This window comes from Crotalus tigris, unplaced genomic scaffold (genome assembly GCF_016545835.1).
Source record: "Crotalus tigris isolate CLP2741 ecotype Arizona unplaced genomic scaffold, ASM1654583v1 scf7180000020724.653033, whole genome shotgun sequence".
Lineage (NCBI taxonomy): Eukaryota > Metazoa > Chordata > Lepidosauria > Squamata > Viperidae > Crotalus > Crotalus tigris.
The window spans coordinates 186,619-197,996 of record NW_024098152.1 but is presented as its reverse complement, the minus strand read 5'-3'; the positions used below and the strand labels follow the sequence as shown (position 1 = coordinate 197,996).

At 65.0% G+C, this 11,378-nt stretch overlaps 1 protein-coding gene across 1 annotated transcript; it reads left to right on the top strand.

The window, feature by feature from the left end:
* Nucleotides 1-5,870: 5,870 nt before the first annotated feature.
* On the top strand, nt 5,871-9,918 carry HIC1 (HIC ZBTB transcriptional repressor 1). The gene is made up of 2 exons (XM_039368264.1): nt 5,871-6,005; nt 7,347-9,918. Exons 1-2 carry the CDS (start codon nt 5,954-5,956, stop codon nt 9,482-9,484), a joined length of 2,190 nt encoding a protein of 729 aa, XP_039224198.1. The 5' UTR covers nt 5,871-5,953; the 3' UTR covers nt 9,485-9,918.
* Nucleotides 9,919-11,378: the final 1,460 nt, after the last annotated feature.

Sequence of the window (11,378 nt, the reverse complement as noted above, 5' to 3'; positions counted from 1 at the left end):
CTGCACAATAACCTGCTGGGCCTGGGCCTGAAGCAAAGTCTTTCCAGCTGGAGAAAGTCTGTCCCTCCAGCCCTCTGCCTGAGCAGAATAGCAGAATAACAGTGTGGGGAAGGGTCCTTGGGGGGAGGTGTCTTCCAGTGCAATCTGCTGCTCAAACAGGAGACCTTATAGTACCATCCTGGTCAAATGGTTGTCAAGTCTCGCTTGAAAACTCCCAGCGATGGAGCACCCACAGCTTCTGGTGGCAAGCCGTTCCACTGTTCATTGTTCCCACTGTCGGGAAATTCCTCCTTAGTTCTTGGTTGCTTCTCTCCTTGAGGAGTTTCCATCCTCCGCTTCTTGGCCTGCCTACAGATCAACAGACCCTGCTGTGTCCGTGGCCTCTCCTGCTTCTTCACCCCACGACAGGCCCCTTTGCCAAGCTACAGGGAGGCCCTTCCGTTTTCCCCTGAGGCAGGGACCGCCTGCACCTCGGTGCTCCCAGCTGCCATCATGCCCAGGAAGGAGAGGGAACAGCTCTCCGGGAGAAACTGAGGTACTCCAGCGAAGTACCTGGGAGGGTGCCCCTAAATGCAGATCTTCCCCTTGGGATATTCTTCAAGGAAAAATAAAACCTGAGTAATATTTGGAAGCGAAGAAATGGCCTTAGTAAGGCCTGCCTCTGTTTCCCCACAAGCAGGGTTGACAAGGCTGACAGGTAGAAGCAGGTATTCAAAGGTAGACTGTTCCTAAGGAAGAAGCTTGGTTTAGATTTCCAGTAATGGAGGTGGCTGACCCACCAAATGGTCCATAGCAGATTAGGAAGGTGATCTTTGATCTCTTGGGGTGAAAGAGGTTTTCCTCTGTACACCCCCCACACACACAAACACCAGTAATTGGGACTCTTTTGCAATGTTTCATTTCATTTAGGTCAGGGGTGTCCAACCTCAACCACTTTAAGACCTATGGACTTCAACTATGCTGGCTGGGGGATTCTGGGAATTGAAGTCCACAGGTCTTAGTGGCGAGGTTGGACACCCCTGATTTAGAGAATGCTGAGTGTTTAAGTGAAGGCAGATGTCTCTCGGGAAAGGGAAGAGAAACACACCCGGACTCTTTTGTCATCTGAATCCAGAGACCCAGAAGCGGACCCTAGCATCCCTCCCAGCCCACCTGGCCATTTGAGGGATAAAACCCAGATGGTGACTCCTCTTCCAATAATGCCTTTAGTGACTAGACATATTCACAGTCAATATTAAAAACAACCCACATTGCTCAAAAGGGGGAAGCCAGATTCACTTAACAACTGTCTCATTTAGCAACAGAAATTTTGGGCTCAGTTATGGTCATAAATTGAGGACTACCTGTGATTAAGGCAGCCAGTGAGGGATGAGCAAGTAGATATCTGGAGTTGGTGTCTGTTTTCTTTCTCCCTTTTGAAGATTTCTGAGCTGCACCTGTAGCGCTGGAGCCTGGTGAGGAGGAAGAGGTGTGTGTGTGTGTGTGTGTGTGCGTGCGCGCGCGCACGCGTTTGCGCTGGCCTCCCTTCTTCTGGTGCTGCTGCTGCTGCTGATGCATGGCAAGGGAGCATCCCAGCACGGGGGGGGGGGGAGAGAAGCTTTATCTTGGACCCCTCTCCTCTGCGTTCACTGGGGCCAGGGGGTCTGGTGGCCTGCCTTTCAGGGGGCTTCTGGCTCAGGCAGGTTGGTGGGGAGTTCTCCTCCCTGTTCCTCCTGCACCAGGGTGGCCCCCGGGGCCAAAGCTGGCACAGGGCGGACCCCATGGCTGCCTTGAGAGGTTCCCAGACTGAGAGACACCCCCCGTGATTTTGCTTTAGGCTTTCCCTTTTTTTTTGGTTTGGGGGGGCGCGTTTGGGGGAAATGCTTTGCCTTGCCGCCCTGGGCCAGTAGAGAAGGAGGGGCCCATCCCCAGCTGGATTTGGGCCTCAGGCAGGACTAGAATTCAGCTCTCTCTGTTCCCAGCTTCGCGCCTTAACCTCCGAACTGCCTTTCCTGGGTTTTGCTTTAGGAGGGCGACACCAAGGCCGGGCGCTGAGAGTTCAGACGAGCGTCGCTACCCTCCCGGGTGGCCCGTCCGCCGCCTCTCCAGGAAAAGCGGGGCGGCCTGGCTTAGATACGCTCAGCGGCGGCCGTCTGCCCCCCAAGCGCTGCTGCATCGGCGCAAGAAGCTGTGGGAGAAGAGAAATGAGAACCGCAGGGCTCTGCAAAGCCCCCCACCCCGGCCGGCTCCGGCCCCAGCCGCGCACCGCGGCTTCCTTGGTCCAGCCGTAGCCGCCCGCCCACCCTCCGCACGCACAGCGCCGGCTCGCGGGGGCCCGCGGGATCCAGGAAAACAGGTTCTGGGGGAGCTTTCTGCGGGGACCTCTCCTTCCGGGTAAAGCAGCGGCGGGGAGGCCGTCCGAGGATGACGCCGGCCTCCCGGAGCCTGGGGGCGAGCAAGGCAGCCGCCTTTCACTCCCTCAGCTGGAGGCGAGGCCCACGGCTGCTAGCTGGCTAAAGAGAGCGTCCAGGGCCTGCGGCAGTCTATCCGCCAGTGGAGGCGACTCTGCCTCGGCCCCCTTGCCACTCCCGGCGCCCCTGCAATCCCATCCACCAGAAGGGAACCACGCGAGTCCCGGGGTGGGGGACACCACTAGCCCTAATCCTCGCCGGTTCCTGTGAGACCGAAGCGAAGGGAGGCCGGGCGGCTGGTCCCCAGTGGAGGCTCCTGAGCCCCACGAGGTTCGGGGTCACTCCCGACAGAGTAGCCCCGAGGGAGAGGCCCGGGGTGGTGGGGCGGGTCCCAAGCAGGCTAGAAGCGGGGGAGCCCTCCCTAACCACGGCCTTCTGGGGCGCGGAACGAGTCCCTTCGAGGAAGTCGCTAGCCAAAGCCTCGGCACCAGCCGGCCTTAGCCCTCCGTCACCCGTCGTGGGAGAATCGAAGCGCCTCCCCGGAGCTGCTTCGAGAAACGGCCCTTGTCCCCCCCCCAGGTCCCTTCCGCTGGGGACAGTCCGAGGGAGGAAGGCGAGCGCAAGGCCCCCGGCGCCCCTCTCCCCATCGAACGGAACCGGAGCTCTCTTCGTCCCGCCAAAAGGGCAACGGACGTCGGGGGGCGGCGGGTGGAAAGCAGGCGAACACGGACCCCACAACCGATTGTATTCCCTTATTTATTTAGTATTAATTTATTGAAGAGTGGAACTGAGGCGTGTGGGAGGAATTCTCCTCCTGCGGGTCCGAAGAGTGGGTGGTGGGAAGGGCTGGACCGCCGCAGGGGTTCAGTTTGCCTTACGATCGACCGGAGCCGCCTTTGGAGTCGCAGTGAACCTTTCAGTTATCAAGGAATGAGAAAGACGGGGGGGGGGAGCCACAAGTTTGCAGGACTCCCACCAGCCCCGAAAGTGTCTTTTTATAACCGCCTCCCGGAACCCAAAGACTCTTTAGAGGAGCATCTGCGATTCTTCTTTTCGTTCTAAAAAATTTTCAGTGTCTGGTTGGACTTTCACTGACGTCGCTGTAAAGGGACCTCTTAAAACTATTGCAAAAAACCCCCACCTTATTTGTATCGGATCGGCAGAGAAACCTCGGAGAGCCTAAACGTCACACGTTTTAAAAAACGATACACTATATTCGAAAATATTTGAGGGGCGTGAAGGATGGGAATGAAAACTAAACGGCCCAATAAATTACACAGGCCACGAAACTGGAATCGGGATTTATTCGTTACCCAGACAGGAAGCCCGGAATGAGATTAGTTTTCGGTTGAATAAAGTTATTATTATTCCACTTTCGGATTTTAAAATTTATTTATTTTTCTTGGTTGTCAGTGAGCGCCGACGATGCCCCCTTGAAACAGGTTTTCCAGGCTGGACGGAAAGTATCTGGTACCAGAAAATCAGGAGTTTACTTATTTTAAAAAAATGTTCGTGTCTAACGCAGAAGCGTCGCTAAAGGAGAATGAGGCTGCGCGGAGGAGATTCGCGTTTTCTGTCTCACTAACGGCCCTCGTGAAACATTCGGACGTCGGGGGGGGGGATCGGGGGAACCCTAAGCAGCCCTGTGTTTTAAAGCCACACTAAAGAGCACGATCCGGAAACTGGGGTGTCGGAGTGGGGGCAGGGCCTGGAGGGGGTCTTTCGTCCCGAGGGAGTGGGAGGCGGCGACCCTGTCAGCGCGCGGAGAAAGCGAAAGCGAAACCAACTTTCCCTTCCAGCCTCTGCGACACCCCCAGAACGAGTCTGTACCAGAATCGGAAGCCCCGGGAGTGAGCAGCAGCCAGGAACCCCCACCCCCCCCACCCCCCACCCCTTTATCTCCCGAGAAATCACTTCGGAAGTTTTGTTAGCTTCAAAATTATCTTACGCAAAAGTTTTTATTTTCCTTTCTTTCCTTTTTTTTAATATTCTCTTGCAAATGCCTGGATATTTGGGCCCGAAAACAAGGGGGGCTGTTTGGCCCGGAGGAAGACGGGGGGGGGGGTGTGAGCATTTCCTTCAGACACGGGAGCGGCATTGGGCTGGAAGGAGCCCCCCAGCCCCTACCCCCACCACCACCCCCAGATTTCTAGGACGTGGCCAGGAAAGACACCCATTTTTCTGCCCTGACGGAAATTCCCGTTCGTGGCCTGCGCGGACAGAGCGGTAAACTGGCCGGAAGGAGGCCCTTCAAGCGGGACAGAAGCGAGGCCACAGCCCCTTTCACCCCCCCCCCCACGTCTTGCTCTTTGCAACCGTCCAGAGGGGGCACCGGAAGGGCCGGCGGGGCACTGGGGGTGGCCTGTGCCCCCCTGGCCATGCCTGAAGCCCTGCACTACGCCCCGCCTGGCAGATGCTGCCCTGTCCCTGTCGGGCTCCGGTGGCGGCGGAGGGCCCCGGATGCGACGTTGCCAGTATCAGAGGGGTCCCAAAGCGCCTGTCAGATGGCCCGGTGGCTCTGGCAGCCACCAAGGCCCCTTTCTGCACAGCGGCCTGGGCCGCGCTCTCTCCGCCGACACCGACCAGGCCGGAAACGCTGGAATCGCCCGGCCCGACCGCGGAGGAACAGTCCCGAACCAAAGCCATCCTATTTGGGTGGGGGGGTTATGCCTCCCCCTACTCCCCCTCCCCCCGACCTGCCTGCCCTGGGCCCCGGACAGCGCGCAGCCGGACCTCCGAACGACCCAGAGCAGGATTTGCCACCGGACCCGCCGCGCCGCGCCGCGGCCGCCAGGGGTCGCCGCGCAGGCAGGAATTGGGGGTCCCTGGGGGTGGGCGGGGAGCGAATTTCTTGGACAGAGGCCGCGGGACAAGTCAAGACCACCGGGGCCCGAAGGGAAGGAGCTGGCAGAGGAAGCGCGGCCGGAGGGAAAAGCGGACGGGCGCGCAGAGCGCCAGCTTCGCCCCGCTCCGACTGTCCTGTCCGGTCCCGGACACCCACCTGGTCGCCGAGCAGCCGCGCGCCCCGGGCTCCCTGCTGCGCCGTCGCGGCCGGCTCTCCCGCGCGCCGGTCCCCTCGACGGGGCGGTCTGGGCTCCCGGCAGAGCGCGGCGGGTCCTGCTCCGATGGGCGCGGCGCGCTGGCCCCGCCCTGCTCTCGGGGGCCCAGCCTTCCCCTGCCTGCCCTCTTCGCCGGGCGGGGGTCGCGGCGCGGTCTCCTCCCCGGGGCTGCTCCTCCGGGACCCCGCCGGTGGCTCCTCCTCCTCCTCCTCCTCCTGCCGCGCTCTCCCAGCCCCGTCGCCCGCCCGCCCGCTCGCCTGCTAGCTCGGCGCTCGCTGGCTGGCTGGCTCGGAGGCGGAGGAAGCCGCGGCGGCTCCTTTAACACGCCCGAGTTCAGCCCGGGGTCAGGTGGAGTTCGCGGCCCGGCCTTTACCTTTTCCGCCGCGGCGGCGCTCCCGGCACATGGGGACCAGCCGGCGCAGCCTCCACCAAGCGGCCTGAGGCGCTGCGAGGGGCGCAGAGAAGCGGCCGCCGCCGCCGCCGCCGTGGCAGCAGAAGCGGGCCATGCGTGTCCACGCGGACCTCGCCTGCCTGGCCGATCCGACGGGGCTTCCAGGTAAGTCGGGGAAGGGACGGGCGGGCAGACCCCGCAGCCTCCGGACTTGGCGCCTCTCGCCCGCTCCCCAAGCTGGCTCTGCCGGGCAGGAAGCGGCCGGCCAGGCGGTCTCCTCGCGGGCGGATTCCGAAGTTAGCGGGAGGAAAGGAGCCGCTCAGCCCGAAATCCCGGGGGTTCCGGCCCGTCCGCGAGCGGCGGCTCCTTTGGGGGGAAGCGGGGGTTGCAGCGGGACCCGGTCCGGCTGCCCGTCCGGCTTTCTCCCTCGGCCCCGGACGGCCCCGGAGCCCCTTCCCTCGGCGACCGAGGGCCTGCCGCGGCCGGGCTCGATCGTCCTCCAGCCCTGCCTTTGGCGTTCTCGCTCGGCCGAGGGGGCAGCAGCGCCGTCACCCGACTCCTTCGGCCGCGACTGCCCGCACCGCGAAACTCTTGACAGGCGGCGGCGGCGGCGGTGGCGGGGCTGCTCCTGCCGGATTTCGGGACAACTTTGGGCGGCCTTGTCCCGCGGCCGGAGCCCCTTCGCGCAGGCCAGCCAGCCCTACCCGGCGATCCCTCAGCTGGACAGGGATGCCGGCCAGAAGGAGCAAATCGGAGACGCTTCGGTTAGGGCAGCCGGACCAGAGACCCTGGGCGGGAAGGGGGGGGTGCTCTGGCGAAGAACGGCCGCGAAGGACGCCCGCAGCGCAGGAAAGACGGGGGCTGCCCACCGGCGGCTCGGGCCCACAGGGCGGTTCCCGAGGCAGGCCGAGCCGCGGCCCTGCGCGCGCTGAGCCACCCTGTCAGCCGGGCTCCCCTGTTCCTCTCCGCTCAGGCCGGCAGCCCTGAAGGAGTCTCTCTTTGCCCCCCCCCCCCCAATCCGGCCACTGAGGTGAGAAACCGGGGGGCTAACGGCGCCCTGGCTTTCCCTGCCTCCGGAGGGCGACGGACAGAGAAACGGCACCCGGATCCAGCTCACAGCTTCGAGGCCGCGGCGAGCGGCCCGGAAGCAGAAGGGGTCCGCGCCCGTGGATCTGTCCCGTCGGCGCAGGGGGGCGGGGGAGGCGATGCGAGGAAGCTGCCCCGTCGCTGTCCCGCCAGGTGCGAGGCCCCACCCGGAGGAGGGCGTGCGAGGCTGTGATCCGGGACCCACCGGGGCTGAGCCCCCTCCTCCCCCTCCTCCCCCCTCCTCCCTCCGCCGCCTAAGAGGGAAAGCCCCTCTATAAGGGGAGTCGGGGGAACACAAGGCGGAGGAGAGCAGGAGAGGCGCCCGCTTCCCGGGACTCCGCGTGGCGGGCGGGCGGGCGGGCGGGCGAGGGCGGCCAAGCCAGCTAAGGCCCGCTGGGCTGTCTCTCCTCCACCCTGCAGGCGCAGCGATGTTGGAGGCCTCGGAGGCGACGGGCCACTCCCGGCAACTGCTGCTCCAGCTCAACGCGCAGCGCACCAAGGGCTTCCTCTGCGACGTGATCCTGGTGGTGCAGAACGCGCTCTTCCGCGCCCACAAGAACGTGCTGGCGGCCAGCAGCGCCTACCTCAAGGCCCTGGTAGTGCACGACAACCTCATCAACCTGGACCAGGAGATGGTCAGCCCGGCCGTCTTCCGCGCCGTCCTCGACTTTATCTACACCGGTCGCCTGGGCCCCGGGGCCGAGGGCGAGGCTGAGCCGGCTGGCGTGACCAGCGCCGAGCCCGCTTTGGGAGCCATCCTGGCCGCCGCCAGCTACCTGCAGATCCCGGACCTGGTGGCCTTGTGCAAGAGGAAGCTGAAGCGCTCCGGCAAATACTACCAGCTCCGCGGTGGCGGTGGCGGCGGCGGGAGCTATTCGGCCTCCGCGCCCTTCGGAAAGCTGGCCAGGGGCCTCCGCGCCGCCACGCCGGTTATCCAGAGTTGCTTCGGGGCGCCGCCGCGGCCGGTGGAGCCGAGCAATCCGCTCAGCACCCACTGCGGGGAGCTGTACGCCGCCGCTGCCGCCGCCGCCCACCCGCACGGGCTGTGCCCCCCGCTCTGCGGCCTCGACCTCTCCAAGAAAAGCCCGAACGGACCTTCCCCGCAGCTGCCGCCGCCGCCCGAGAGCCGCCTCCGAGCAGCGGTGGAGAGCCGCGAGGGGGTCCTGCAGCCGCGGCCCGAGAGCCCGGCCTTGCTGCCTCCCCACGCGGCCTTCGGGGACCCGGGCTCCACGGCCCCGCTCCAGGCCGCCTTCGCCCACCTGCACCATCGCGGCAGCGGCGGCAGCAGCCCCGGGACGGAGCCGAGCGCTCGCGTCGAGGTAGCGCCCGAATTCCTGTACCGCTGGATGAAGCACGAGCCGCTGGTGGCGGGTTACGTCGAGGAGGAGGACGACGAGGAGGAGGAGGACGAGGGCGACTGTGGCGGTGCTCGGCGGGAGCCGGGCGGCGGCGGCGGCGAGCGAGAACTGGAGCCCCAAGCTCCGTCGCCTTCCGGGCCGGCCCCGCCACCCCCTCGCCACTACTTGGAGAGCGCGGAGCCGGACGGCGAGGGCGAGGACCTGGAGCCCGACAAGAGCACCAGCGAGGAGACGGGCTGCAGCAGCGGCGGCCCTTCCCCCGCGGGGGGCAGCCTGGAGCGCTACCTGGGCTATGAGCCCGAGAGCTTCGGGGGCGACAACCTCTACGTCTGCATCCCCTGCGGGAAGGGCTTCCCGTCCTCCGAGCAGCTGAACGCGCACGTGGAGGCCCACAACGAGGAGGACGAGCTGTACCGCAAAGAGGCGGCCGAAGCGGCTGCGGCGGCGGCGGGGCAGGGCTCGCCCTACCTGGACAAGGCCCCGCCGCTGCCGGCGCCCCCGCCGCCCCCGCCGCCCTCGGGGGGCCCGCCGGGCTGCGACCTGCTGCGCCCCTACCGCTGCGCCTCCTGCGACAAGGCGTACAAGGACCCGGCCACGCTGCGCCAGCACGAGAAGACGCACTGGCTGACGCGGCCCTACCCGTGCTCCATCTGCGGCAAGAAGTTCACGCAGCGCGGCACCATGACCCGCCACATGCGCAGCCACCTGGGCCTGAAGCCCTTCGCCTGCGACGCCTGCGGGATGCGCTTCACCCGCCAGTACCGGCTGACCGAGCACATGCGCATCCACTCCGGCGAGAAGCCCTACGAGTGCCAGGTCTGCGGGGGGAAGTTCGCCCAGCAGCGCAACCTGCTCAGCCACATGAAGATGCACGCCGCCGCCGCCGCAGCCGCCGCCTCCGCCGGCCCCGACGGGAAGCTGAAGCTGGACTTCCCCGAGGGGGTGCTCGCCATGGCGCGGCTGGCGCAGCAGCCCCCGCCGGACAAGGAGCTCTTCCAGCACACCTCGCACTTCCTGGCCGCCGCTGCCGCCGCCGCCGCCGCCGCCGCCGACCCCAAGGCCGCCCTGGAGAGCCTCTACCTCGGGCTCAGCCCCGACAAGACGGCCGAGGTCCTGGCCCAGGGCGCCGTGGTGGCCGCCACCCACCACCTGCACAACGACCACCACGCTCGGACCATAGGCCGCTTCTCGCCCCCCTGACAAGCCCCCGTCCTTCGGGGTGCCGCCAGCGCCAGGGCCACCCCCGGCTGCGCGCCCGGCTCCTCCGCTGCGCTTTCGCGCTCCCCGCGCCCCCCCCAGCCCAGGAGAGCCAATTCGTCCCTACCTCAAGAGGGTCTCCTCCCCCTCAGCCGCCCCCGACCGCGGAGGTCTCGGGCGGCAGAGGAGGGGGCGCCGGGCAGCGTCGCCCCTGCGCCAGACGATACTCGCCAGGGGGTGGGGGGAGCGATCTTGTGGCGGCCGGGAAGAGCCCCCCCGCGTCCCCGGCAAGGCCCTCCGGCCTCAGGAACCCCTTGAGGCTAAGGCAGGGGAGCCCCGCCCGGCCTCCAGCCCCCAGAAGGTGGCGGTGGGGCCGGTGCAGACCCCCGGCATCGGATCCAGCTTGCTGCTGCGCTGGAGCCGCTGCCTTGCAAGGAGGGAGGGGGGTCCAGCTTGCTGCTGCGCTGGAGCCGCTGCCTTGCAAGGAGGGAGGGGGGTCTGGAGCAGCTGGTTGAAAACTGGTGGCCCGGGCTGGGGGGGGGGGAATAGTTGTATTGTATTCTAATGTGAAAAGTTGAGGGCTTCCCTCAGTCCCCAGATTGTGGGTCAAAGGGACCAAAGCGGAGGGGAGCCTCTCTGCCCTGGCCTGAAGGGGCAGCACCTTCTCTGAGCGCCAATGTAGCTCCCCCCCCCCCGTGAAGACCCCGACTTGCTTTCAGGACGGGGCACTCGGTACCCCAATAATATTTGACAAAGACAAAATGCCACCTATTTGTCTGCTTCGTTGAGGACGGGAGAGCTTTATCTGGGGCTGGGCTTCCTGCCCACTCCCTGAAGCCCCAGAGGGTCTCTGCCTTACCTCTGGGGGGCCAGCTACCTGCCGCCCGGCCTCTGCTGCACTTGTGGAGGGGGGCGGTTCTAGGACAGCCCGCCCAGCCGCTCCTCTCCCTCCCCCCTTGACCCCAACCAACCACGGAAAAATGTGAAACTGCTCTCTCTTTGCACACAACACCTTGCCTCCCCCCCCCTTGGGCTGTGTCTTCATCTGAGCCAGCTGCCTCTCCCCCCAGCCCTGAGAGGACCCAGTGGGAATCCCCCCCCGGGGGGGACCCTACCCAAAGGACACTGAGCACCCGAAGGGGCAGCCTCCCGTGCCTGCCTTCCATAGCCCTGGGGAAGGGATGCGTTCTCTCTTGTATCAGAGACCAAGACCAAATAACATTTAAGCATCCCATGAAGCAATAAAGTTTTTTTTTTAACACTGCTGCCACCATCCAGGCCTCTGCTTCCTCGGGTGGGCTTGGGGTGGGGGTGTGCGGGAAAGTCCGAAGTTTGGGGAATGGATAGAGGCTTCTGTTGGGAGAAGCAAGGCCCAGAAACGGGCTGCGGTAAAGCAAGAGGGTCACCAGCGCTACACCCCCCCCGTCCACTTTCCTTTTGCACGTGTGTGTATGTGTGTGTGTGTGTGCCTGACAGAAGTGTAGCCGGATGCAGAGACGGTGCCAGAGGTGGGGGGAGGGGGGCTGGTGCCTTTTCAATGCCAGAAAGTGTTGGGGGGGGGCAAGTGCAGGTGCCTTGCCGTTTGCACAGCTGATGCAGGAAATGGGAAGGGGTCAGCTCTCCCCACGGACCCTCGTGCTCGGCTGCTCAGGAAATTCTCCCCCCCTTTCTTGAGATGCTCAAATCTGGCCAAAGAGCCCCAGCTGCTGCTGCCACCACCACCACCACCACCACCACCACCACCACCGGCCTTGCCCCCCCCCTGCAACTTGAGTGGCTATTCCGTCCACACCCAAAGTGGCGGTCAGGCTCCCCTTTGATGCATGTAGCGTGTTGTTTGCTCCCTGCACACAGCACATGCCCTGAGCGTGATGGGACGCAAAGGCCATGGCGCTGG